General features: G+C 31.2%; 1 protein-coding gene across 1 annotated transcript in view; it reads left to right on the top strand.

The window, feature by feature from the left end:
- Positions 1-14,319: 14,319 nt before the first annotated feature.
- The window catches only part of Gp210 (nucleoporin 210), a 133,523-nt gene continuing 120,970 nt past the window's right edge, over positions 14,320-26,872 (top strand). The window contains exons 1-2 of the mRNA XM_076490239.1: positions 14,320-14,511; positions 23,819-23,958. Of these exons, the coding sequence (XP_076346354.1) occupies positions 14,354-14,511; positions 23,819-23,958 (298 nt within the window). The 5' untranslated portion in view covers positions 14,320-14,353. The remainder of the gene's footprint in view (positions 14,512-23,818; positions 23,959-26,872) is intronic.

Below are 26,872 nucleotides of genomic sequence, written 5' to 3'. Positions count from 1 at the left end.
CTACTTCTGAATATCTTCTCAAATTGACTAAAATCATAGCATATCTGATCCTTTATGAGCGTCATAATACAACTAAAGTTAATTATAAAATGGTTTGAATGTTTTCCATTTCCTGAATTTGTCTTAAATGTTAAACCTGTTATTATTTACTGGTTTTAGCAATTTTCCGAACTTACTCTAGTTGCAATATTTAGTTTGAAATATATCAGAACTTTTACTACTCGTGGTGTTTATTTTTAAAATATTTGAATTTTCAGAGTTTATTTCTTTACTGTGATTAACATTTATTGTAAAAGTGCCTGAGCTTTATCTATATTGAAATTACCTTCATTTCTATTAAAAAATTATACCTGAAAGAGTTTATAAAGAAATATTGAAATATTTTTCGGCTTGTTGAAAAATTAAAAACTGGATATTTCTTCGATTGTTCATTTTGTATATAAACACAAAATCAAACAAAAGGGTATCTGTGTTCTGCCCACCACGGTTATCGAAACCCGGTTTCTAGCAGAATAAGGCCCGGCATAGCCAAGCGTGTTAAGGCATGCAACTCGTAATCTGAGGGTTGTGGGTTCGCATCCCCATCGTGCCAATCATGCTCGCCCTTTCAGCCGTGGGGGCGTTATAATGTCACGGTCAATCCCACTATTCGTTGGTAAAAGAGTAGCCCAAGAGTTGGCGGTGGGTGGTAATGACTAGCTGCCTTCCCTCTAGTCTTACACTGCTAAATTAGGGACGGCTAGCACAGATAGCCCTCGAGTAGCTTTGTGCAAAATTCAAAAAAACAAACAAACAAACAGTCTAGCAGAATAAGTCCCAAAACAATCCGCTGTGCCACTGGGGAGAAGCTAGTTTACTTGAAGGCCAACATTTTCACCTAATGTTACTTTATTAGCTGAGCGAGGCCAGCCATTGTTTATAGTGTTGTGGATCTGAAGTTTCGTGGTTTGAACCCCGTTACTGTAAAAAAAACAACAAAAAAGACCCTGCATTTTGGGGCTATATGTACGTTGTAAGAGTTATAGTCAAATCCTAGTATTCGATTAGAGTAATCCAAATTTAATTAAGTTTAATACTGCCCATACTAATGATAGTCGAGTTGAGGATATAGAGTATGTAAGTACGTGTGAGAGTCCAACTATTACAAACAAGGAACAAAGACTAAAACTGTGACAGTACGAATTCTTCTTCCGTCCTTTTTTTTGTATATACAACTAAAATCATGTTCATTAAAGAAGAATTCGACGAAAAATTATTCGAGGTATTTTTGTCATATTATACTAGACCTTAAACTTACAATACGATTATTCTATATGTGGTCATTGGATATAACTTACACCTAGTTACTGATAATATTGGAAGAGAAGAGAATATCTCGATAGGTGTGAAATGTTAATCATTATTACTTGTTTGATGACATTACGTTTAAGATATCTATGCTAATAGACCACTCAAAGTTGCCATGAAAACGAACTGATCACATAAATTTCAAATACCAAATATCAGAAAAACTGAAAATTAAAGAAAGTATATGTGTTTCATAACACATCGAATTGCTTATACTTATATTAAACATTATTTTTTTCACTTTTGATGCAAGAAACCCACATTTAGATAATGACGGTTTGAAGACAACCTGAATGGGCAGTGAAAGAAACTTTATTACAAATATACAACATTTCGATAGGTTCAAGTGAAAAGAACTAAATTATAAACTTTGAAAAATACAATGAATTATCAGTATTCAACTTAAAATAGATATATTTCTAGAACAGAGAAGTCGTTTTAGAACACTGTTTCACGTTTAGGACTGATTGTTGTCTGAATAACTCGCATACTCTGAAATGAATCCTTTTATTAATTTGAGAATATAGTATTAAGTATATTTCGATTTATTTTTTATGGCTAAAACCTTTTCATGTGATGTTCACAAGATTTATTTTCCTTTTAGAATTCGTGTGATTTACCTACGTTATCCAGTCTCAAGAGTTGACAATGTAACTTTCTTTAACGGGAAGGTCAATACTGTAATTTCAAAAAAAAATTACGCGATTTCTGTAAACTACAATATAAAAAAGTTATGGTTATTTCATGAAAGCTTAGGCAAAGGTAATAATAGGCTATGAGAACAATATATTTTACAGCTTCTCGTTGGGAAAACTATTTCGAGAACTTTTCAATTCACTTTCTCATTCTTCCTTTAACGTCCATTTTTATGAGTTCTGGATTCAGTAGATTTAAAAAAAGGCCGATAACTGTAAATCAAGCTGCAAAAAGAAATAACAATATAAATGTTACTACAATAAATACATCACAAAAAATTAGAAAATAATTATCAAGCTAATTGAAATATAAGTTAAAATAACTAAGTTAACATCGATCATAAAATTCAAACACACTATGCTCAAAAATGGCTCAGTGTAGCATTTATCTGTATATAAAACTCAAGCATAATCTGACCTTTAGGTCTCCCAAGAAATACAGTTTGTCTATTTCTCAAAGACATTGTCAACTTTTATAGCACATTGATAAAGAAACAAAACATGTATTACCTCTTACTGAATTTTTGTTCAGAAGGTGTTTCGAGCAGGCATGTTTGTTCCATGCAGAAGTCATTTTTAATTGAAATTTGCATCACACTGAACGTCAATTCGAAGTAGTCGATAATTTGCTTTTTTGGCGGTAACGATTGTTTCATGTACTTGTAATTTAATTACGTTGCGTACAGAAACAAAAACGAGAACAGAATTAAATTTCACACTAACCCCGACAGACAAAAATATTTAAAGTGAGTTTGTAGTGTCAATCAGAATAAAAATTTAAAGAAATCACACAGTTTCAAACAAAACAAATAAATGTACATATGTTACAAGATTCAGTAAACAATCTACGTTTTGCTCTTGGTTTTGATAGATTTGAATGAAATTTCCATTTGGGTTTTATAAGTAAAAGTAGCTACTAATAAAAATTTATAAAAATTCTACAATTAATATTTAGCTTGTTACGAGTTATAAAAGTAAGTATCACATTAAATGAGATTTAACAGCCATTAAATTCATAATAAATGGCCCGGCATGGCCAGGTGTTAAGGCACTCGACTCGTAATCCGAGGGTCGCGGGCTCGAATCCCCGTCACACCAAATATGCTCGCCCTTTCAGCCGTGGGGGTGTTATAACGTAACGGTCAATACCCTTATTCGTTGGTAAAAGAGTAGCCCAAGAGTTGGCTTTGGGCGGTGATTACTAGCTGCCTTCTCTGTAGTCTTACACTGCTGAATTAGAGATGACTAGCGCAGATAGCTCTAGTGTAGCTTTGCGCAAAATTCAAACCAAACTAAACCAATATCCGAAATTCTAGCATGACGGAAATAGTTATGCATGTAAAGTACATCATATATTTCATAAAGTTTCTAAAATGAAAAACAAATGTTTAATAATAATATTAACTCAGATCACTTTGGGGAATTTCCCCTCCATTTTATTTATAGAGATCTCGTCTATTTGACTAATAACATGCTAGAACAAGTACATATTGCAGGTATTATTACATTGAGTTGTAGGTCACCATTTTATACATCCAGATGTTTTCTTAAATAATATATTAGTGTACCTTGAATATTTTGTAAATAAATGTTTTGGTATATTTGTTAGCATATTGAGTTATTATGAAACATGAATTTTATATAAGAGACATAAATGGAAAGTTGTATTAGTTGTTCAAACATACTTGTTAAAAATTAATATTCTTTAGATGTAATTTATCAGAAAAGACTAAGCTAGACAAGCATAGATGAGTATTTTATCAACTAAGACGTTTGACAAACTTAAGTATTACTTATATTAATGAGAGAATATGATGGACTATGATGAAGAAATATCTGATTTGAAATGGACAAAAACTGTTTCTTCTGAGACTACTATTTAAAATCTTACATGTTTAGCTAACATTGAATTATTTAATGATATATTTATGTAATGATATGTCTTTAGTATGATATATTTAAATGTCTTATGATAAATATACTTCTAATTTTCACCTATTACTGCACAAAAAATATTAATTATAACTGAGATAGTAATATAAACATAATGTATAAAAATTGGATGAAAGTTGATCCTTGATTTTATGCACAAAGAACTTTATAATATGTTAGTGAAGCCCGGCATGGCCAGGTAAGTTAGGGCACTCGACGTGTAATCTGAGGGTCGAGGGTTCGAATCCCCGTAGCACTAAACAAGTTCGCCCTTTCAGCCGTGGGGGCGTTATAATGTGACGGTCAATCCCACTATTCGTTGCTAAAAGAGTAGCCCGACAGTTGACGGTGGGTGGTGATGACTAGCTTTCTTCCCTCTAGTCTTACACTGCTAAATTATGGACGTGTTACTTTGCGCGAAATTCCAAAACAACCAAACAATATGTTCGTGTATTTTGAAGTTTTGGTTCTAAATATATCAGTATGCTTGTTAAGTCTGTAATTTTACTTTGTTGTTTTAATCATAAACAATATATACTATGTATTTATAAAATGTGAAAGAATAATTACTTGAATTATAGTTGAAGATTCTTGTAAGACTGTGACTGTCAACTCTTTTTTGGCTATAAACTGTGCTCATTTATGAACAGTGTATTTGATGCTTTGTTGAACTAATGTTATAGTGTAATTCTGAATTTTCATCACATATTTAATATATACGTTTGAATTATTATGAAGTGACTTGACTTTAGTGTCATACATACTATTTACAAATTATAAATAACATATTTGACCAAAAAACATTAGAACATTTTCTAATCCACACCTTTCAAAGCCATCTGCCTTTCATTCTGCAAGTTTTAAGAGAAAATTGGGTTGTTTGACCATGTGATGATTTCTCCTTCCCTTTGTATTTCCACAATTTAAAATTTTTCAATGCCATTTGAGTTGGACTGCTTAGCCAGTATTAGTTTGAGTGAGCACAGTGGTCATTTATGCATAAGAAAGATCATCAATAAGCTTCACTCTAAAACCACAAAGTCTTATGAATTATGTAGTATATTTTGTAATTTAAGTACATGTTCAATATAAAATAGTAATTGCTTTTGCACTAAATAGTTTGTATGATACTAAAGTATTGGTGAAACAATAAGTCGCCCCAAAGTGGCACAGTGGTATGTCTGCGGACTTCCACACTAAAAACCAGGTTTCAATACCAGTGGTGGGCAGAGCACAGATAGCCCATTGTGTAGCTTTGTGCTTAATTCAAAACAAACAATAAATCATTCATTTACCCTATTTAGTTGTAATAAAATGATTTAATACCAAGTTTATAAACAATTTGTTAAAATTAAAGATACGAACGAAAACATAATTTTATATATAGATGTACTGTAAGTATAATAATACATTTTAACTCTCTTACCCAAGGTATTCTTTACTGTGTATGATACAAACTTTTATTGTTCTAGATTTAAAAATTGTTAACTGTTTTTGTTATATTATAAAAATTAGTACGGCATAAAATCTTTGCTAATAATCAATATTTTGATAGTATATAAATTTTAATTTCATAATTCTATAAGATAATATTTTTTTAAAATCCTGAAATCCCCTAGTGTGACACATGTTCTCTAAACATCTTCGCTTTCATATTTCATCCAGCACTCCTCCAAAAACGTACGAAATTAAACGTAAAATACTCACTATAAAACGATCATTGCTCAGACAAATAATAATTTTTATAACCTTCAATATTGTTTGGTTACAGAGCTTCCAAATAGACAATAATTACCTTCGTGCCGCATCCTCTCTTTTAGAATTCGTTAACAGTCCTCTGTTACTTCTCATTATATATTACCTGTAACTAACAGAAGCTGAGATAATCATCTATCAAATAAGCGTGAATTTCACTCAGAGTAGAACTTTCATTCCAGTTGGAAAGTTAATAACTCTTGTTACATAGTTAGAACAGCAAAAAATATTGAGAGTTAGGAAAAACTGTCCATTTTAGCAAATTATTAGTCTCTGTTATTTAGTGCATTATTTAATTAAATAAAAATTATTTAGTACATTACTACCCATAGTATAAAACCTTAGGGTTAAGTGTCATCAACAATTACAGCAAGATAAAAGGAAATTGGGTAATTACTTTATTTCTTATTTTGCGTATGTATTTTTCATTTATTATTATAGCATTAACTAAAATGTAAAAATAGGGATCTTTTCAGATTAGTTAAGATTATGTTAAATAAGAGAACTAACAATATAATAAATATGTTTCACGAGTCACGCACACAAGCAGTTCGTAATGTAATTTGATAATATAACGTAAGCTGTACGTGCCCTGAGTAGTTTACAACTTATAATTGTGCAGATAATAGTAAGACATGGTTCAAAAACGAATCAAAAGGGCTATAAATTGTCAAGATTTAATTATAAATATATGTCTACTCTTACAAGCTTCACGTTACAATTTGAAGTCATTCTAGAAAGAAAAGGAGTAATTTAGATATTTTTATATTTTGTTTCTGTTTGTTACCTATGAAATTACCGATCCCATATAGTTACAGGGTAGAGAAAATAAGAGAAACATATAAAGCTGTGCTGAAAAAAAACCTGTTTGAAACGTATTTAGGAGGTTATAGGTACTGCACAAAAGAAATTTGAGGCTTTTGAGAAGATAAAAAGTACTTTTAATTGTAACATGAAAATTACTTTGCAAATGGGCCATTCAAAACAAATATTCCGTATATTTATGGGCAAATATTTGTCTTAGTTTAGTAAATATTCTTTACTAAAAAGAAATAAGATGTTGTTTTGCAGACTGACATGGTCAGGTGATTAAGGCACGCGACTCGTAACCCTAAGATCGTTGGTTCGAATCCCCGTCGCACCAAACCAAACATACTCTGCTTTTGAGCCGTGGGGGCTTTATAACGGGACAGTCAATCAAATATCCATTCATAGGAAAAGCAGCCCAAAAGTTGGTGGTGGGTGGAGATGACCAGCTGCCTTCCCTGTAATCTTAAACTGTTAAATTTGGGATGGCTAGCGCAGATAGCACTCGTGTAGCTTTACCCGAGATTAAAAACAAACCAAACACAAAATTATTTTGTATATATAAATTCTGGAAAACGAAAAACGCACAACCATTCGAACATAAGAAACCTGAAACCTAAACTACACAACAGGTTGGAAATTTCTTATAATTTGTAGACTTCAGGCATTGATAAGGAATTAATAAATCAACAACTTCCCCCTAACTTCTATCATAGCTGAACAATGTTCCAAGAAAGCACATTTCAAATTATACGGTAGCGTACAACGTGAGTAACAATCACACATAATCCAAAACGTTAAGAAGTGGATGCATTTCGTTTTCTTTCTATAAAAGTAGCTTGTTAATTTCTATGGTTATTCATGAATTAAAAGTTAATATTGTTACATTCGTTAATTTAAACTGTGTGCTTTTCGTTGTTGATTTTTTTCTAGACAGCAGATATTTCTGTAAGCACATCGCAAATCAAGCAGCAACACGTGATATTTTTGGCTATTAGTTGCAAAAAGCACTGAATCGACGACTACAGTGTGGTGAAGCGGACAGGGAACTTTAGGCATACAGTTACGACAGAAAGTGTTCGTGCCCCTGCATCCCGACTAGGTTTTTGCTTATAAATTAAAAAGTATCACGATTAGGGTAATAGACGTAAAGTATATTATAAATATTGTACTAATACACATCTACATGAAATTTTATGTAAATTAAACGACAAATAAACTGTTTATTATCAAATAACCAAAAATAGGAGGAGCAGAAAGTGTTCGTACATTTCAGAACGTCTGAAAAAACTGATATTCCCGTAAAAAATTTGTTTAGTTTGGCGAGTGAACTACATTATACTATTTCAGAACTAGACACTGGGTTCATAATTATTGGAATTTAGCCAGCAAAAAATGTACTTCCGGTAATTTAACGCCGTCTCCGTCATTATCTTTTTGGTCATCATGGAGAACAGGAAACAACTGTCCAATGATTTAAAAAAACAAATTATTGTAAAATACAAGTCTCGTGTGTCTCTTTCCGGTATTGCTACACAATTTAATGTGCCAAAATCTACTGTTCAAAGCATAATTGCCAAGTTTAAGCTTACAGGATCAACTGCTAACCTCCCTCGTTCCGGACGCCCCACCAAAATTCCAGAGAGAACCAAAAGGAAGGTTCTCAGAGAAGTTAGTAAGAACCCTCGTTTAACACGTAATGACATACAGAAACTGGTAAGGGAAACTGGGGTTGAAGTAAGCACCTCTACAGTTACGAACATATTACGCTCTTCTGGATTCAAAGCATGCCATCCTCGTAGAACTCCATATTTAAAGCCTGTTCATTTAGAAGCACGATTGAGGTATGCAAGAAAGCATGTAGATAAACCCTTTATCTATTGGAAGAGTGTTATTTGGTCAGACGAGACTAAAATCGAGCTTTTCGGTCACAATGATGTTCGCAATATTTTCCGTAAGAAGAGGGAATGGAATCTTCCAAAGAACACCGTCCCTACAGTTAAACACGGAGGTGGCTGGATCATGCTATGGGGTTTCTTCAGCTATTCTGGTGTAGGCAGCCTTCACCGTATCAACGGCATCATGCAAAAAGAAGAGTACGTTGATATATTAGGCACTTATATCAAGAATGATGCTCTGAACTTGGGCTTTGGCGTCGTTGACAATGACCATAAGCACACATCGAAATATGTGCAATCCTGATTGCAGAGGAACCATATAAACGTTCTGGAGTGACAATCGCAGTCACCCCATCTCAACCCAATTGAAAACGTTTGACATGAGTTGAAAACCAGAGTTCATCAGCGTCATCCGAAAAACTTGCAAGAGTTGGAGGCCTTCTGTAAAGAAGAATGGAAGAAAATACCAGTCGAGTACTGTCAAACGATCATGGAGGGCTATGAGGAGAGATTGCGCCAAGTAATTGGCCTGAAAGGCTACACAACTGACCATTAAAGTAGACGCACTAACACTTTCTGCCCCTCCTATGTGGTTATTTGTTTATAAACAGTTTATTTGTTGTTCAATTTACATAAAAATTTATGTAGATGTGTGTTAATATAATATTTATAATATACTTTAATTTCATTATCCCAATCTTGATACTTTTTAAGTTATAAGGAAAAACCTACTTACGACGCAGGGGTACGAACACTTTCTGTCGTAACTGTTTATTGGATCAGGTTATGCTCCGTTTGCATACGATATTTTAATCGAGATTCCAATATCTTTCAAGTCAAAGTGCAATTACTTGAGTAACGCCAGAAACAATTTAATTAAATCTCAGGAAAAATTGTAAAGTACAACAACGAACAAAGAATAAGCAAACAAAAGACGCCTGTAGCGAAAGAAAACGTTTATTTTAGTTCAATGAACTCCTATTTGGTACGCTGTTTTTTTCTGTTTTTTTCTAAATATCAACGATAATGCGTAAGTGACATCGTGAATTACCTATTACAGAATAAGATTCGTTTTATACATATAAAAAACTAAAATAAGAATAATGGGAATCTGGATTCTTCTTTGTATCATTATCAACGATGCTCTAAATTTTAAATTTAAGGGAGCAACGAATTTATAACATGTTTATTGTTTAAATATTAAAACTTGACCTGACAAAGATAGTTATTGTTATTTGTGGAATATTGTACAAAACTCTTTGAGAACCTATTTTTCTGTTAGCTGTTCCTAATTACAAAGTGAAAAGGCAGTTAGTCAATACCATTCATCGCTAACTTGTGGTCTTCTATAATCCCACAGCGTAACTTGACCGTCACTCTTATAACATACCCAAAATACACAGGGCGTTTTTGTAGAATTTTATTTCGTTTTAACTTTTAGTAGCGCTGAGTGAGCTACTGGTATATCGTCTGGTACGCTAACAATTAGATCGCACATGGCCCTCCCAAAAATCGTTTGAATATTCTGTAGTTGAGAAGCAAAACAAAAAGGACGAAAGAGAGGGCAACTCTCTAGGAGAAAACATAAAACGCTAAGCGTTCTTTTAAAGCTGTAAAAAATGTCTAGAAAATGTGGTAACTGATGGAAAAGTCGTTAGTTTTAGGCTATTACAGCACTCCTCTCGTTATAGCAGCCTTAAGAGCCAGCTTTGGTTTGAAAAAAAAATCGATTTATGTTAATTTACAACCGCTTAAGCAGTTCATTGTACTTGGTAGCAGTTTTGAGTGTGTGTGTGTGTGTGTTTGGAGTAGTTTCACTAAATTATTGTTTATAGCCAAATAAAGTTGAACAATTTTACATCTAAAGCATAAAAGACTAAAACGGTCTCACAGTTAGCGTATTTAAATAAACAAATAATAAAAAATATTAGATGCTTTAGGTGGTTAGGGCACTGGACTCGTAATCTGAGGGTCGCGGGTTTTAATCCTCATCATACCAAACATGTTCGACCTTTCAGCCGTGGAGGCGTTATAATGTTTCGGTCAATACTACTATTCATTGATAAAAGAGTATCCCAAGAGTTGACGGTGGGTGGTGATAACTACCTGCTTCCCTCTTGGTCTTACACTGCTAAATTAGTAACAGCTAGCGCAGGTAGCTTTGTGAGAAATAAAATAAAAAAAACAACAAAACAATCCAGTGAACTTTTACCTAAGCCTCCCTGTGGGTCAGCTATAATATTATGTTAAAATTTGGTACTCGATTCTCTGTGATGAATAAAGTGTATATTGTATGTTATGTAGCTTTGCGCTAAAACGAACAAACAAACGAATACATTTTATGTGATATTATCGCTTGAGAGACAACGTTTACTGAAATAACACATTAAAAAAAACATGTACCATTTGTTTGTTGTGTTTTTTATGGTTGATGTTATAAGGACACGAGTCATTTTTGAAATATTTATATAAGAGAATAAAAGTACTTTATTATATGGATTTTGGTGTTACAAAAAATAATTGTAATAATTATGTGTTGTTCACCATTGTGTCGTTCATAATGAAACTATAAATCTTCATGACACCTATAAAATAAAAATACAGAATATTATTTTGATATTTTATCTTAAATGTTTAAGAATATGAAAATTATTATATAAATAACAAAACAAACAATGAGGAGAAAGTGTTTATTGTTCTAATTAATATAGCTTGTTTTCAGATACAAGAAAGTGAAGTATCTTACAAACTTACAACTCATTGCTAAAAAACGGCATCATATTATTTCGAAAGAGAAGTGGAAAACATCTTAATGTATAGTTTCTTAGTGATGAAAGAAGGATGGAAGAATTCTGTAAAGAGTGGGAATTATATAGCTCACAAAGAGATATGTAAAGAGTAATGATTTATAAAATACAATGTGATAACTGCCACGACTTCTATATTGGAGAAAGAAGTAGAAAAAATGGAAACCAAATTCAAAGAATACAAAAAGTCACCTTCACACGTTTTCGAACACTACAAGTGAAATAAGCACAACATAACCATAGAAAACACCCAAATATTAAATAAATAAACGCAAAATTAAAGAAGCCTTACACATACAACAACTCAAGGCCAAAATAAACCAATACAAAGGAATACCTTTATACCTATATTAATAAATATAATAAAACATCTAAGCTCGCCCTCTATATTCCTACACTTAGTTACACAGCCCCTTTCAAACATTTGGTCAGCTACCGGTCAGTTACCTCTTACTTTCTTTGTGAACCTGACGATGACCGAAGAAGGTCGAAACGTTGTTCGCTCCTCTACGTAAAAAAAATTTCTCAACCCAAACGAGCGGTTTTTACATATATAATATTTTGTTTGCGTTTTTAATGTTAAGTATTTTCGTTAAGTATATCAAAGGCATCGGAAACCGATTTTTAGCGCAATATTAAAGGCCTCATACTTATCGCTGAATTCACTGAGAAGATATTTTAATGTTATCTGAACATTGCTAAACTATAATTTACCTTATTCATTAATCGCTAGATAGCAGCACTTTTCTTTTCTCTTGCTCCTTCTGGATTGAATACATTTAAACGAGTACAAATAGGTCATGTGGTCTGTCATACAGACCGATTCCGTGTTGAGAACATTAATTAAATAAATCTGTTTACGCAAAATATAAATTTTAAAATAGTTAATGGTGGTGAATAGTGTATTGTAGGGTAAATAGATCAAATACACTTTTATTAGGTTAGTTACAGTTTTCAGAATAATATATAGTAAGAAAATGTATGTATGGAACTGGGCTATCACCTGTTTTCTCCTACACCAATATACATACAAACACGTCATTCAATTTTTCTATATTTTTTCGAAGAATTATTAAAAGTTATATGTGTATATACACATATCACTGTGAATTCTAAATTAATATTTATTTTATCCACACACCCTAATGATAACATTTGTGTTAATTGTGAATATTGTGTGTGTTTTCTTATAACAAAGCCACATTGGGCTATCTGCTGAGTCCACCGAGAAGAATCGAACCACTGATTTTAGTGTTGTAAATCCATTATAGTGTCAAATTCTATCTGGTCTCAAACTGCATTTCCTTAAGAGAAAGCTACAATGTTCATTTCAGCGTTCACGTATTGATGAAATTTATCTAATGTAGAGAATCATAGCAAATACATTTCAGATGTGTGAAAGATATCATGTCTTTCATTTTGAGTTAAAAAGGTGAAAAATTCATCTTTATGAAAATTTTCAATTATTTATTTTTTGCATTTACGCATGTTAGCACATGTGCTCATTCTCTAGTAGCTTTCTTGAAGAACAGATCCTTGCTCCATCTGTACTTTGGAGTCGTGTGAACATTATAAGCAACAGCTAAATCTCACCATTTGTTTGTACAAGAGTTGACACAGAATATTGTTATTTAACTGTCTTCTGTATCAGCTACAAATTACAAATGGGATCGCATACAGAAGTTCGCTGTTAGTCTCGTAGAAAAGAACTCCTACTAAAAGACAAACTTCATTTTTTTTTTTAGATTTACCCCACACTAACAGCGCAGTTATGAATAAAATGTGGCTTTTAATATTGTAATACAGGGCTGACATTTTTGATAAACTCAATAATCTTAGCTTGTCACTGCAAGGTTGGAATAATAGTATTTTGTAGCTGAGTAATAAAATTTTCACAAAACCTTCAGCTGTGAAAAAAGCAGTATCAGAATACAAAGTATTAAATAATTTTTGTCTTGATAAATTTGTGGAAGAAAATGAGTTAAAATTACAGTCTTATTCATGACCTTGTTTTTATTCATCTTAAGAACTTCAATGTCGATTCGCAAATCCATTCTAAGAATCAAAAAGAGAACATGATTGAATATAGATTCTATTTAATGGCAGTATAACTTCCGCCTGCCAATAGTACTTTCAAGAGGTAAAATTTAGGCAGAATTCAACTTTTGAATCCTAGAAAATCCTGATATGTTAATAAAATCAATGAACATGATTTTACCTTCCACATCCACAGAATTGAAAGCAACCAAAACTAAACAACGATCTCGTCTGCTTGTAGAGGAGAATTTCCCAGTTTCTATGCCAACAATTTAGCAAATACTGAACCTAATCTTGTCTTAGCTCAAACGTATCATTTTTTCTAAACAAGTAAGAAAACTGAAAATTTTTGCCCTACGTAATGTACAATTTTAAGACTTGTTTTTATTTAATTGTATATAGATTCCACGAGAAATGAGAACTCAAAATACGCCTATAGACAGAAAGCGCTTTATAAAGTTTGCAGACCAAAGATCTAGATTTATATAAATCAAAATCTAGACCAGGTTAACTCTCATGAGAAATGAAAAATTCAATTTGTTCAACAGGTATATCTCTATAGCTATAGTTGTACCATTTGAAAATACATCGATTTTTATCTTTGGTTGGCGTACGTGGCGAAGGGTGCCATTGGCATAGAATAGTGGTTGACTTGATATCACATATTATTGCTTGCTTCACTCGTAACGTCTTAAAATTTTCTTGACGAGTTTTTTTTTTTTTTAAAGATCTGTTATAATTACTTCACTCGCAATTTTAGAATCTTCGTCCCACCAGATGTGATCGCTCTTTCAGTTATAAGGGTGCTATAAAGTTATGGTCAGTCTTATCATTCATTAGTAAAAGAGTAGCCAAAAAGTTGGCGGTAGATGGTGATGACTGCCGTCCCTCCAATTAATCAATTCAAAATTGGGGTCGGCTAGCACAAAATTAAAAACAAACATTATTGCCGTAATTAAAATATAATTAATTTAACTTACAATAATATCCCTTTTATAAAAAGTCTGTAGACAAAAGAGGGCAGTACTAAGGGTTTTTAAAGCAAAATTAAAAGGTAGTTGACCTGCGTTGAAAAATGGCGTTAACTTATGGGACTATTGTAACAATATTTATAGTTCTTATAAATAATATTAACTCTTCTAAATTGAATGTGCCGCGAGTTTTATTACCTTACAACTTAGATGTTCCTACCAATTATAGTTTAGAAGTAACAGAAGGAGGGTGTTATACATGGTAAGGATAGAAACAGATTTGTTTTTAAACTAGTTTAGTGTGTTACTGTTTCTAATAGTATAGCGCGCCAAATTACCGGTGTATCTTAGCCACGTGGTCAAGACTGTTCTACAAGATAGCTGAATGTAATTGTTGAAATTATTTTTCTCCACATCTTAAAAGTTTCAAATACTGTGAAATAAACATTAATTATTTTTAATAAATATTTTTTTTAAAAAAATGAGCCATTTTATTATAAATGACAGATGGCTTTTAATTGTTAAGTGCAAGATAATGTAATTAAGTTATATTTATAAAATAAATTATAATTTTAAAATTAAAGTTACAACGTTTTTATAGTAATACTAGTGCTACACTGTTAAAACTACTGGATAATGATATGCTAATTTAGTTTTAACTGTTATGGAAGGAAAGGATGCCAGTGATCAGTCAAAAATTATTCTATAGATCACTGGTTAGGCCATTTATTTAGCCAGTTCATTAGATAATTCTAAATATTTTTGTAAAGTAGCACTATTTTCATCATAGTCATAGAAATATTAACATCATCATCAGAATTAACTTTTGAATAGTGTATTTACCATAATTACAATAGTGTAAAGCAAGTTCAGTGTTTTCAAAATGAAACAAGCGTTATAATTTATTTATGCATTACATCTTGGTTCTGAAAAATAACGTTTATACTTTTTTATATTTTGTACATGAATATGTCATAATAACGAGTGGTTGAACAAAAATATGCTCAGGGTCATAAAAATACTTTGTTTAATTTCAGTTGGGCTGTTAAACCTAGAAGTAAAGAGAAATATGAAGATGATAACTTTAGATACATATTGATGTATAAATTGTGAGATAAATTCAAGGTAAACTTCATAAAAGTTGCTACTCAAGTTGACATGACACCTAATTTATGAATTACTCAGTTTAGCTACAGCTAAGGCTGAGATATTTAAATTTCTTTCTATATTGTGTTTGATAACAAGTGATTTTCAGGGTGACTTAGAATGTATGCACACAAATTTGTGGTAAAATGCATTTGAAATAATCTTTATTATGAGAAATATTTGAGTATAATAAATTTGTAATAATTGTAACATAAGAACTGAATAATATGTAATAGTGATCTCACTTTATGAACAGTCTCATAATAGTGTAATAAATAAAATTCTTACTTGAATGACATATGAGACAGAGTATACTTGAAGTGCATCGTTAATAAACTGCATCTGCCTGGAAAATTGTAGGTGATGTGTGAAACTGCTTGCCCAGATTTTTTATCAGGAAAAATTGTTCATGTTTTTCATACTATTTTGTAAAAACATTTTAGGTTCATAAATTTAAAACAAAAAGTAAATCAAATTATGACTGAGTGATAAAACTATTAAGAGCACAGCTATAGGAGAGAGCTCCAGTTAGGATTAAATAAAAATATCACAGTTGATCTTTTGAGAAATAATTATTACTATTTCATTTTTCATGTGTAGCCTTCTGTTGAAAATACCATTACTTACATTATTATACCATTACACACACACACACACAGCTTCTGTTAATGAACAAGTTATTTATTTACACATTGTGAAATAATCTTCTCTGAGTTTAAATTATACTGTGGTGTAATTCAGCAGTTAGATGCTTTGTATAAGGTGTTTAATGTTGACTTACTTATGACATAGTGGTATGATAATTATTGTAAACATTTGACATTGACATGTGCTGAGCTACAGTGTGTATACATAACAAAAAGTTAAGAGAGAAATTAGAGGTTAATAATTTTTCGTTATTGTTGCTTGTGCAAGAATTACCATGTAGGTTTCAATCCACCTGTGCCTGATTTGATTTGCCATCTAGCATATTTATGTATTGTGTTGTGTATTTTGACTTTGTGTTAACAAATGGTCTCTTGGAATATTTATTTTCATCATTGAGCTAATGCAGTCCATTAACAGTGCTGTTCAAGTAACATGAAGTATGTATACTTTGTATTAAATTCTGAACAGTCACATTATCACATTACTGTTTCAACATCTGCATAATTCCTTTTAATTCCATGAAAACATTTTATTGTCTAACACATTGTAAATTTTATTGTTTCAGTGCTGAGTTAGTATCCTTAAATCAGTTCTTTGTGTATGACTAAATGGAATCCTTACTTTACTGACTTTTTTATTTTTTCACAGATATTTTTTATCTGGACAGTGTGAAAACTTGGCATTCTAGCATACTTAGGTTTTTCAATAAGTATTAATGATAAGGTGCTGCACAAAAGATTATTTAATGAAATCATATCATTGAAATTTAAGGAAATGTCACCCAGTTGAACAGTTTAGTTGTTATGTAAGAGAACTAAGAAAAGCTTGGGTCTGACCTTGTAACCCCTTTGTACTTGTTGTAATTTTCTTGCTATAACTTTTCATACAGTAAACATATCTTCACAAAATTAGGCATAGTATCTGTAAACATTACAAGTCTTTTATAGGTAAATTATCAGATTTTTAAGAATAAGTTTAAGATTATTGAGTAATGTTTTTCTTGTGCATATTTGCTTTTCCAGTGTTGACTATCCAACATGCAAAGTAATTTTGATTTTTAGATTAAAAATACTTTTATGAATAAAAATAATTTCAAATTATATGTAAAATCTTTACAACTATCAGATACTTATCAAACGTTTGTTTTAGAAAAAAATTATTTTCACTATTATATCTCTATGGGTTTACATGATTTGATGGATCTTGTAACCACCATTAAAAATTAGGAAATAGATATAAATTACATTCTTTTCATTCTAGAATGTCTGCAGATTATAAAAGGAAAACACAAATGATTAAATAGCTTACATCTTGTGTCATTATATATCTATGTATATTTTTATTTTATTAACCTTTCATCCATATCAGATTAACATTACAGAAGTTGCAATAATGTAATGCTTGTGCACTCACCATATTCAAGAATATAAAACTGGCCTTGACAAAGTAATCTGCTATGTGTGACAGGCAGGTTGGTAGGCTAGCCTTTGGAGCTTTGACTATTACTACCAGTTACAGTTTTATGTCTTTTGGTAGAGAAAAGTAAGATCGAACAATATCTACAATATAATCATCCCCCAGTATACGTGTGATTAGTCTTGGCCAAAATCCACTAGGAAAATATGACATAAGAAAAAGTCTTTGAATTACTTGGTTGTAATTGGTCTTATAAGTTATAACAGAAGAAAAATGCTGAGATGAAACATTCAATTGATCAACTGTTGCTGGTTGCTTAGGCTCCAACATTTTCTGTGCTTATGACAGAAGACATTTTGGAGGCTTTGTGGTCTTTTATCAAAGTTTGATTTTAGGTTATGAGAAATATCAATAACACTAGGAGGTTTTGGAGGGGCATACATTTTTCTCAGAGACCAACTCTTTGAACGAACAGGAATCTTGAAAAATAAGAAAAGAAGCAGATATAAGTTATATAAGATATAACAGCTGAGAAATGCAGTGGCGAGTGGAGGAAATAAGTACTACCTCAAGGAAGTTTACAATTAAAATAAAAAATCTGAGATTGAGATTAAAACACTGAAACACTTTGAATATAATTTTCACAATATTCTCTGTTATAAGCAACTTGTAGAGTAACTTGGGATAAACTAACAAAACTTCATTAGTGTAACTTAATTCCATTTTTAATATTGTTTACTAACTCATTCACATTATATTAATTCAAACATGTCCTAGCTATGTTATTTGATGTTAGGAAAGGTGGTAATAAGTTACTTACAGAGAGCTTAGGGGAGAAATGTTGGGCAAGTCCATCACAAGGATAATAATAGTTCTTCTATAAGCCTCAAAGACTGCAACTGCTTGACTTTTTGACTGGCTACTTTGATAGGGACTGCAACTTCTTTTATGACCCTTCTTGACTGCATTTCTAGCTTCAAACATGGGGTTTTATACATCTCTCTGATATTCATATGATCTGCCAAATAGTGTACGCAACTACCTGCAAATAGATCTGACACTTAAGTGGTTTTCTTTCTTTGGTTGTTTTATAATTATCAGAACTACTTGTTCATTGGTCAAAGATAATCAGTAAATGAACAGCCTCCTTACTTGTATCCTTACACACACTTTTGATATGGAAATTACATCAAAGTTTGGACTTATTCCTCGTTTTGGCAGATTTGTGCGAGATAATGTAAACATTTCCCATACCTTTTTTCCAGCTGTAGCTGCCCCAGTCTGTAAATTATGATTTAATTTCCAGTCTCTCTAATGAGGCTTTCATAACCTTTCTCATTAGTATTGTTTACAGATAGCATAAACAAAAATGTTTTTCAGCATATTTCTCTTCTTGGTCAATTGTCATATATTAATATTTTATGCCTTTGTGAGCATGCATCACACTTCTTCATACTGCATATATTTGCTCAAAATTGAAGCATTTGAAATGCCACAAATCCTTCACATAATTTTTCCAGTGGACTGGTATTTTGTAAAATAGTCATATTTTGGTTAAAATACATTATACATGTATGTACATTATTTGTTTTTGTACTTCTTTACTTACTATTCTAGGTTTTGAGAAAAGGAACTTAAATCTTAGAACATCTTTGTAAATACTTTTATTTCTTGTAATTGTTAACTTTATACTCATTTGCTGCTTGCTATAGGTTCCCAAGCTTTATCAGACTTTGCATGTGAATAATGTCAAGAAATTTTTTTTTAGGTTTTATTTATACATTTTTAAATATACAAAAATCACAAATTACTATGTTCAAATTAAGAAATCAATCAATATATAAAACTAAAATTTAAATTACAATCTGTAATGTGATACCAAACTTATTAACATAAATTGATAAAATAGTAGGTGAATAAAAGTTTGAATACAAGTCAACAAATTTGATGACATGACATTTGACCCATGTCAATGGGGGTAATGAAAGATACAATGTGCAATTGAGAGGCAAAAGCTTAGGACTGAAGTTGCTTAGCCTTTAGTTTTTGCACATATAGGACGTAAAACAATTATTTTGGGGTGGTTAATACATGCATTTTAAAATAAAAAATAAAAAATTACTATATCAGTACCACAGAATTCCACTAATTTATCAAGCATAGTAACTAAGCTGTATTTGGGTCTAAAAAGTAATTTTTAGAGCTCACAAATGTTTTACCTTAGTTTCATAGTACCTTGTCAAATGCAGTCTGAAAATAAAAATACATTGTCTTCATCTGTACCTTTTGTGTACATAAGCAGTAACCTTCAAAAAATGTCCAAAGGTTAAGGAAAGATTTTCCTCTAGTGTAAACTTTGGTGTTTCTAACTTCTTTGGGAATGTTGAAGCATTGATTTGGATCAATTGTTAAGTTGAATAGATAATTGGAAAATGATGTTTAATTATAAGTGCAAAGTAATGCATGTGGAATGTCATAATTTGAGCTAATGTAAGTGAAAAATAATTTATATAGAGATGGATCAGTTACTTGAGCTGTTGAAACAGTGTTCTGTTGCTTGTTGTAAAGCTTATATAATTTTTGGTTGCATTTATAGATGTTTATTACAAGTTAAAAGAAGTAATATCTGAAGAAAAAGTGATCTTTGTGAATTTTACATAATTATTCAGTATATTGGAAGGATAAAATGTTTTGGTAAGATTTATTAAAGACAGGCTAAGTTCCAGGAAACATATTTTTATTTTTCTAACAGCGTAAATGCCTATGAATTGAGCTACTGGTGGCTGTAGTGGAAACTGGCACTTTTTGGTATCCTTAAAATTTAAATTAATGTAGGTTAGTTGACAGCTAGTTTTTCATTTTGGTAAAATTTGTGCAGTACATGTAAAACATCTTTCCTCTGTCCATGTAGTACAATGTAGTGGGTTATTATTTCCATGGAAATGTACATGTACTTTAATAACTTCTGCTAAATGGTTTACTTGAATCAGAAGTTTTATTAGCTTTATCACCAATAATATTGGATTAAAATTTTGTATCATAACTCTTTTGGTTTTTTGTTGTTATTACAGTATCGTTACTTAGGTATAGGCTAACTATACTAAATGAGAAAGATGAAAAGTATATTTAATATCTTGCATGACAAGTTTGGAAACTTCCTGTAACAAGTTTGAACTGACATGAGAAGCTTCTGATTCTCAGCATGTAGCTTTTGAAATTTAAACTTCTTTTGGACAATTTGATTTTAAGATATAATGTTTTTAAAGATGAAATTTTTTTATTTATTCTGTGCATCCATTATTTCATGTACTCACTCTGTAACTGTGAAACATATGTTTCTAAATATTTATTTTTAGTATACAAGCACATACAAAATATATTAATGAAATAGTTTTTAAGTATAATGCTAATTTTCTATTTATTTAAGAAGTATTCATTAATTAACATCCTTAGCAAAATATGAAAAAAACAACAACATTGTTTTATAGTGGCTAATATGTGTGCTTTGATACCACAGAAGTAGAACTAGTTTTGAATTGAAACTTGTTTGATCCAAGGTCAGTGGCTTTTTTCTCTGTAGGGCTATAAGCTCAAGGCATTCTGATGACCTGAGTCTCCCTAGTAACACATTTCAAATGGGGATGTACCATATTTCTCAGCCAGGGTAGATGGGTAAATAAGCATTAAAATAGTGTGTTATTAACTTCAAGTGCTGGCTCATCAATTAAAGTGATTGAACAGTTCAGTTCACACAAATATTTTTCTGAAGCTTTGAAGCAAGTATTAAGGATTAATAAAAATAGCTGTTGAGGCTACATTTTATAATGTACTTTAAAAGAAAACATTTAAACATTTAGAAATTTTATAAAAATTCAGGTTTCCATAAATGTGATAATAAGAAATGAAGTTTACCACTTTCTAACATTTATTATTATAAGCAGTATTGGTTGTGATAAACCAGAGCTAATCTCTTAGATATTTCTTGAATTTTTTAGAAATTTCTATGAATTTGTATAAATTTTATATAAATAAAAAAAGTTACTTTACATTGCTTTATTCAGATGCAAGTTCTTCCGTGATGACGAGGAAACCCACTTGTAGAGAAAAATATATACATGTGAAAATGGCTGATATGGGTAGAGAAAGCACTGTGTAGAAGAGAGAACAGTGTTTCGACCTTCTTCGGTCATCGTAAGGTTCACAAAGAAAGAGGTAACTGACTGATAGCTGATCATATGTTTGAAGGTGGTTGTGTAATTGAATGTAGGAACTCCTTTAAACATGTAGTCAGCTATCAGTCAGTTACCTCCTTTCTTTGTGAACCTGTTGATGACCGAAAAAGGTTGAAATGTTGTTTGCTCCTCTACATAGTGTTTTCTCTATCCATACCAGCCATTTTTACATATATTGATGCAAGCTCTTGTTTCCTGTACACTATTGTTTTTATAATTGAAATACTGTGTACTATTTATAGCTTGTTATTTCCTTAGGTATGGGTAACTTTGTTTACTAGGGTTATAAAACATTTTTAGAACAAATAGAATGTCATACCACAATTACATACACATACATCAGCATATGGTAAAATATTTGAGATAAAATTCTAATTGAAACCATTCTTTTTGTAAAAGCATTTTAAAAATAACTGACCACGTTTAGGTCAACCAATTTAAAATTGTCATTATACATTATATTTTTTTAATTTCTCAATGAAAGATGAGTGTTTTTATAACTCTACCATTTTGTTTGTGATGTTATGTTAGTAAAAATAATTGGAAATTCTTATATCTATCAGTGTGTGTTTGTGTGTCACAAATTCCTCCATTATTGATGGTTATACCAACTTCTAAATGGAACTTTATGAATTATCTTGGTCTCTAGGTTTGAAGAAAGGTAAAACTTCTTACCCCTTTTTTGAGAAAGAGGTGATTTTCCCAAAACCCTTTCTTCTAAACTGCTGGACTTGCATTCATTGCATTCAAAATTTTATTGAACTATTAGTTTGTGAACTTATGTTATATACGTTTGAAATCAAATGGTAGTAAAGTGTAATTAAACTTTAATATCATATATTAGTCCCTTAACTTAAAATTAAATATTAAAATAACACACTAAGTATAGGTGTTAGTGAGTTACATGGTATGTTGAATGCAGCACTGTTTAAAAGATGTTTGTAATTTTAAAATAAGTTTATAGTTTCGTACAAATAAGGAACATGAATCACAAACATTGACCTTTTATTTTACCTTAATTTCCTTTCATGAATTTTACTAAATTTACTTTTAACCTTTTACTGGATGTTTGGTACAGATAGTGTAGCTGCTTTGTGCCATAAAACACTAAACCAGCCAACCAACTAATCAACAGTGGTAGTGAGAAGAGATAATTGTTTGCTTTACTTCTTTATATATTCTATATTTAGTGAAAAATAAGTTTCATAATATCTAAATAGTAATAATCTATATACATATATAATGTAATACTGACTAAAGTGTTACTGAATATTACAAAACACTAGTCAACTAAAACACAGCAAGTCATTTTTACGCCACTGGATACAGTAAATGAGTACACATTCACCTCATCAGTGCAAGTTATTTAATGTTAGCTAGGCATAACTGGAAGGTCAATATACTAAAAAATTATAAATATATAACATTATGAGGTTTTAAGTTACTGAGACTAAACATTTGTGTTTTTTTCTTATAGTATATAGTCATTTGAGCATGAAAAAAGCATAATTTAGATTTTCTTTTTTTTTTATGATGGTTACGAGGCTGATCAATTGACAGACCCCCACATAGTTATGGTATAGAAAATAGCATCAAGTCTTACTGAAAACAAACATTTTAAATGTATTTTGGAGGATTTAGCAATCACACAAATAATATTTGAGCTTTCTGGGATGAAGAGTTCATTTAATCATAACATGAAATCACTTTGCACTTGGACTAGTAACAAAACAGATTGTTTTCACAAATGAATCTCTAGGAAAATATTTAATTAAAAAATCTGATTTTTTTACAAACATGTTATAATCTTTACCAAGTCTGCCAGGTTTTATGAAGATACACTCCCTGTATCAAAAGTAAGTTACAGTGCAAATACTTAATATGTGCAAATGTGTAGATGAACTCGTGTATATTTTACCAAACCCATTGCAAAAGGGTTAAGTAATGTTTGTAACTTAAAGAAATTAAATTTGTTATAGTGGCAATGATAGTTAAACTAAAAAAAGATGTAAAATAGTAGTTCAAGCATTGAATTTTCATTGTGTGAGACCTGTAAATGTGAGCCATAGGCACAAATGTTTGCTAGTGTTTCTTATAAATAATTTAATAAAAATTTTTCTTTTCTAGGCGTTCTTCTCGAAATGATGTGGCTACTGTTACACCATTGAATGTGGAATCAGAGAATGTTTGTTCCACTAAAGCAGTTGTATCAGCTATCTCTCGCAGTCCATCACGTTCTTCCACTATAGTTTTAGCTCAGGAAGAAAGTATGTAAATGTTTTATACACGATTGATTTAATTCATAACTTATATGTAGTGTTAAATTGCTGTGCTAGGCAAAGTGTTTCTGCATTTAAGAGAGAGCTTTTTGATATGTTCAGGGTCAAATTAAGTTTTTTTTGTATTGGACTCTTCCATGTAATTTTGTGAAGCATCATGTATACTAATTATTCTAAAGAATTCTCAGTGATTGTGATTCATTGTTTGAGAATGTAATATCTGAGAAAAAAAAGCTGAAAGAGCTAAATTAGTAAATATTTCTGAGTTTATAAACATTCCATGTTTCACATTTCAGCTTACATCATGAATGTGAATTATTGAACAGTTTTTTATGAAAAGACCATTTAACAGCCTGAAAATTGGTCCTAACTATTCATTATAGAAATCTCATAAAAAAAAAAAAAATGTTAGGTGTGAAAAAAAAGTTCAACTTGGGTCATGATGGTGGATAAAACGAAATACATGGCCTAGCTAACTAATGAATCAATGTTTGCAGTAAAATTCTAATCAGTGCTAGAAATGTAGCTACCAGTCTGGTTGCCAGTTTTGATTTCATTCCTTTAACTCACACACTCAGTTTATTTTATTTTTTGGCAGCACCTTTTGTCAATAGACACCAACAAACCACACAAGTAAGAAAATGAAACTCCATAGTAACAATATTATTTTTAGGATCACAATCACCTTATTATTTGAAACAGACCTATACTTTACAGAATCAACCAGGTTTTTTAAAATAATGGTGTTAGTTTTCCTCATTTAAACAGTGCTAATAACTTTCTTTATAGCAATGCCATGGAATCTAGATTAACAGTTTTTGGTATCGCTCACGTGTAATTGGTACAGTCATATCAAGCATTATTATTTATGAAATTTCTTATGCTAATATTATGTGACACTAAATGCTCTTAAATTAGAAGTTTCATAAAATTTAGCAAATGTGTGTTTGGAATTGGTAAGGAATAATAACTATCCACCTATATAATTATTTTGAAAACTTGAGCTAGAAACTGATAATCTAGTGCAATTGACTAACAAATACTTGCTTTCACCCTATAGTTCTGCTTGACTTTTCTTTATAGATGACATTTGATGTGATAAGAAACTTAAAATTGCTTTGAAAATGATCAAGAACATGCATAATCCAAACTTAAAATGAAACCAACAAATAATTTGGATGTTGAAATTTTTCGGATACCATTAAGTCCAAAGCATAGAGCAGGGGTTCCTAAACTTTTAAGACCTGTGGAACTACACATCAGAAAGTAAAAACATTCCGGTGACACTAAAATCAGGAACTTTTGGTCACTAGCAGCAGATAAAGTTTAAATTCAAGTTTCAGAATGTAAATTTATTGAAAATATCAATATTTAAAAAAAAATTTACTTTGTTGTTCAAAAATTTCTTGCAAAAATTATCAGTAACAGTACAGTGTACTTTTTTATTTATTAGTGGCTTGGATGGGTTTGCTTTTGTTCACAAAGTAGTTCAATATTTGGAGTTATGGTTGTTACCTGTAAACTCAAATCATCCTCAATATTTAGCCTGTTTCTAAATTTGGTCTTTTTAGCTGTATATAGTGAAAATGTTTGCTCACAAAGATATGTTGTTGGAAAATGCATTAAAATTTTCAAAGCTCTGTTACTTATTTCAGGTTATTCCATGGCCATATGAATCCAAAATTGTGTAATTCCTTCCTGCTGAAATTTAGTTTTTAGGGTGAAATCAGTTAAAATTTCTATAATCTATTCTTTCTCTTTTAAAAGCAAATTGTTGGTATTTGCATTGTCAACAAAGGGATTTTGAATCCACAGTAGTTTTTTTCTAAATGAGGAGGGAAGTACTCCCAATAGTTGTACACAAATCAGATATATGCTGCAAGACTGAAACTTTTGCATCTTCACTTAAGGAAATTTCATTCATAAATAAAAAACCATTGAGATTTTTGATGCAATTAAGTTCTTCCATAAGTATACATTCACCCCAAAGTTTTAGCTTATGTTGAAGCACTTTTATTTTACTCTTGAGCTTTGAAGTACGTTACCCTGGTATCCTACATTGTAGTATTCACATCATTTAGATAGGCAAATACGTTTGAAAGGTAAGCAACTTTTTGTATCCAGAATTTGTCCCTTAATTTGTTTGCAAGTTCAAAATGGCATTCAGATAAAAATAAACCTATCTTCTCATATAGTTCATAAAACTGAGTAAGCACTTTCCCCAAGAAAGCCATCAGACCTTAGTGTGAGGCAGCAAATTTTTATGCAAACTTTTCATATCCTCACAGAGTAAACTGAAGATCCTTGCTTTGTGAGTGGTCTTGATTTTATAAAAAAAATTAAGTAATTTTATGACATCACCCAGTACCTCTTTCAAGTCTTTTGGCATTCATTTCACTGTAAGTGCATGACGATGAAGACAGCAGTGAATACTCTCAGTGTCTGGGTTTTTCTTTATTATGTGTGCAACTATGCCTGAAAATTTTCCAGTCATAGCTGCAGCCCCATCAGTACAAATACTTGAGCAAATCTACCATTGGATTTCACGTTCTTCCATAAATAAATTGATCAGTTTAAATATTTCTTTGAAATAGAAACTCTTGACACTGCATCTTATTGCATCACAATGTTTCAGATTTGGACAAGTTTCAGCTGTGATGCCATGTTTCATTTCATTTGAGATTTATCTGCTAATCTAGATCTGGCTTTTAAAAGACTGTTGGCATCACTGTACAGGGTTGACCAATGTTTCATACAAAAATTACTAGGCCATCTTGCATTTCCATATCTACTAGCAACCGGTGGTGCCACTGCTGAAGTTAATTAAGATTGTTTTGACACTTTCACTGCAAGATCTTCCCTTAAGCTAAAAAAAAATCATCTGGCATTAGGGAGAACAAAA

Source organism: Tachypleus tridentatus, chromosome 2 (genome assembly GCF_004210375.1).
Source record: "Tachypleus tridentatus isolate NWPU-2018 chromosome 2, ASM421037v1, whole genome shotgun sequence".
NCBI classification, from domain to species: domain Eukaryota; kingdom Metazoa; phylum Arthropoda; class Merostomata; order Xiphosura; family Limulidae; genus Tachypleus; species Tachypleus tridentatus.
The sequence above is the reverse complement of the archived record's forward strand: the minus strand, read 5'-3'. Positions and strand labels throughout refer to the sequence as shown.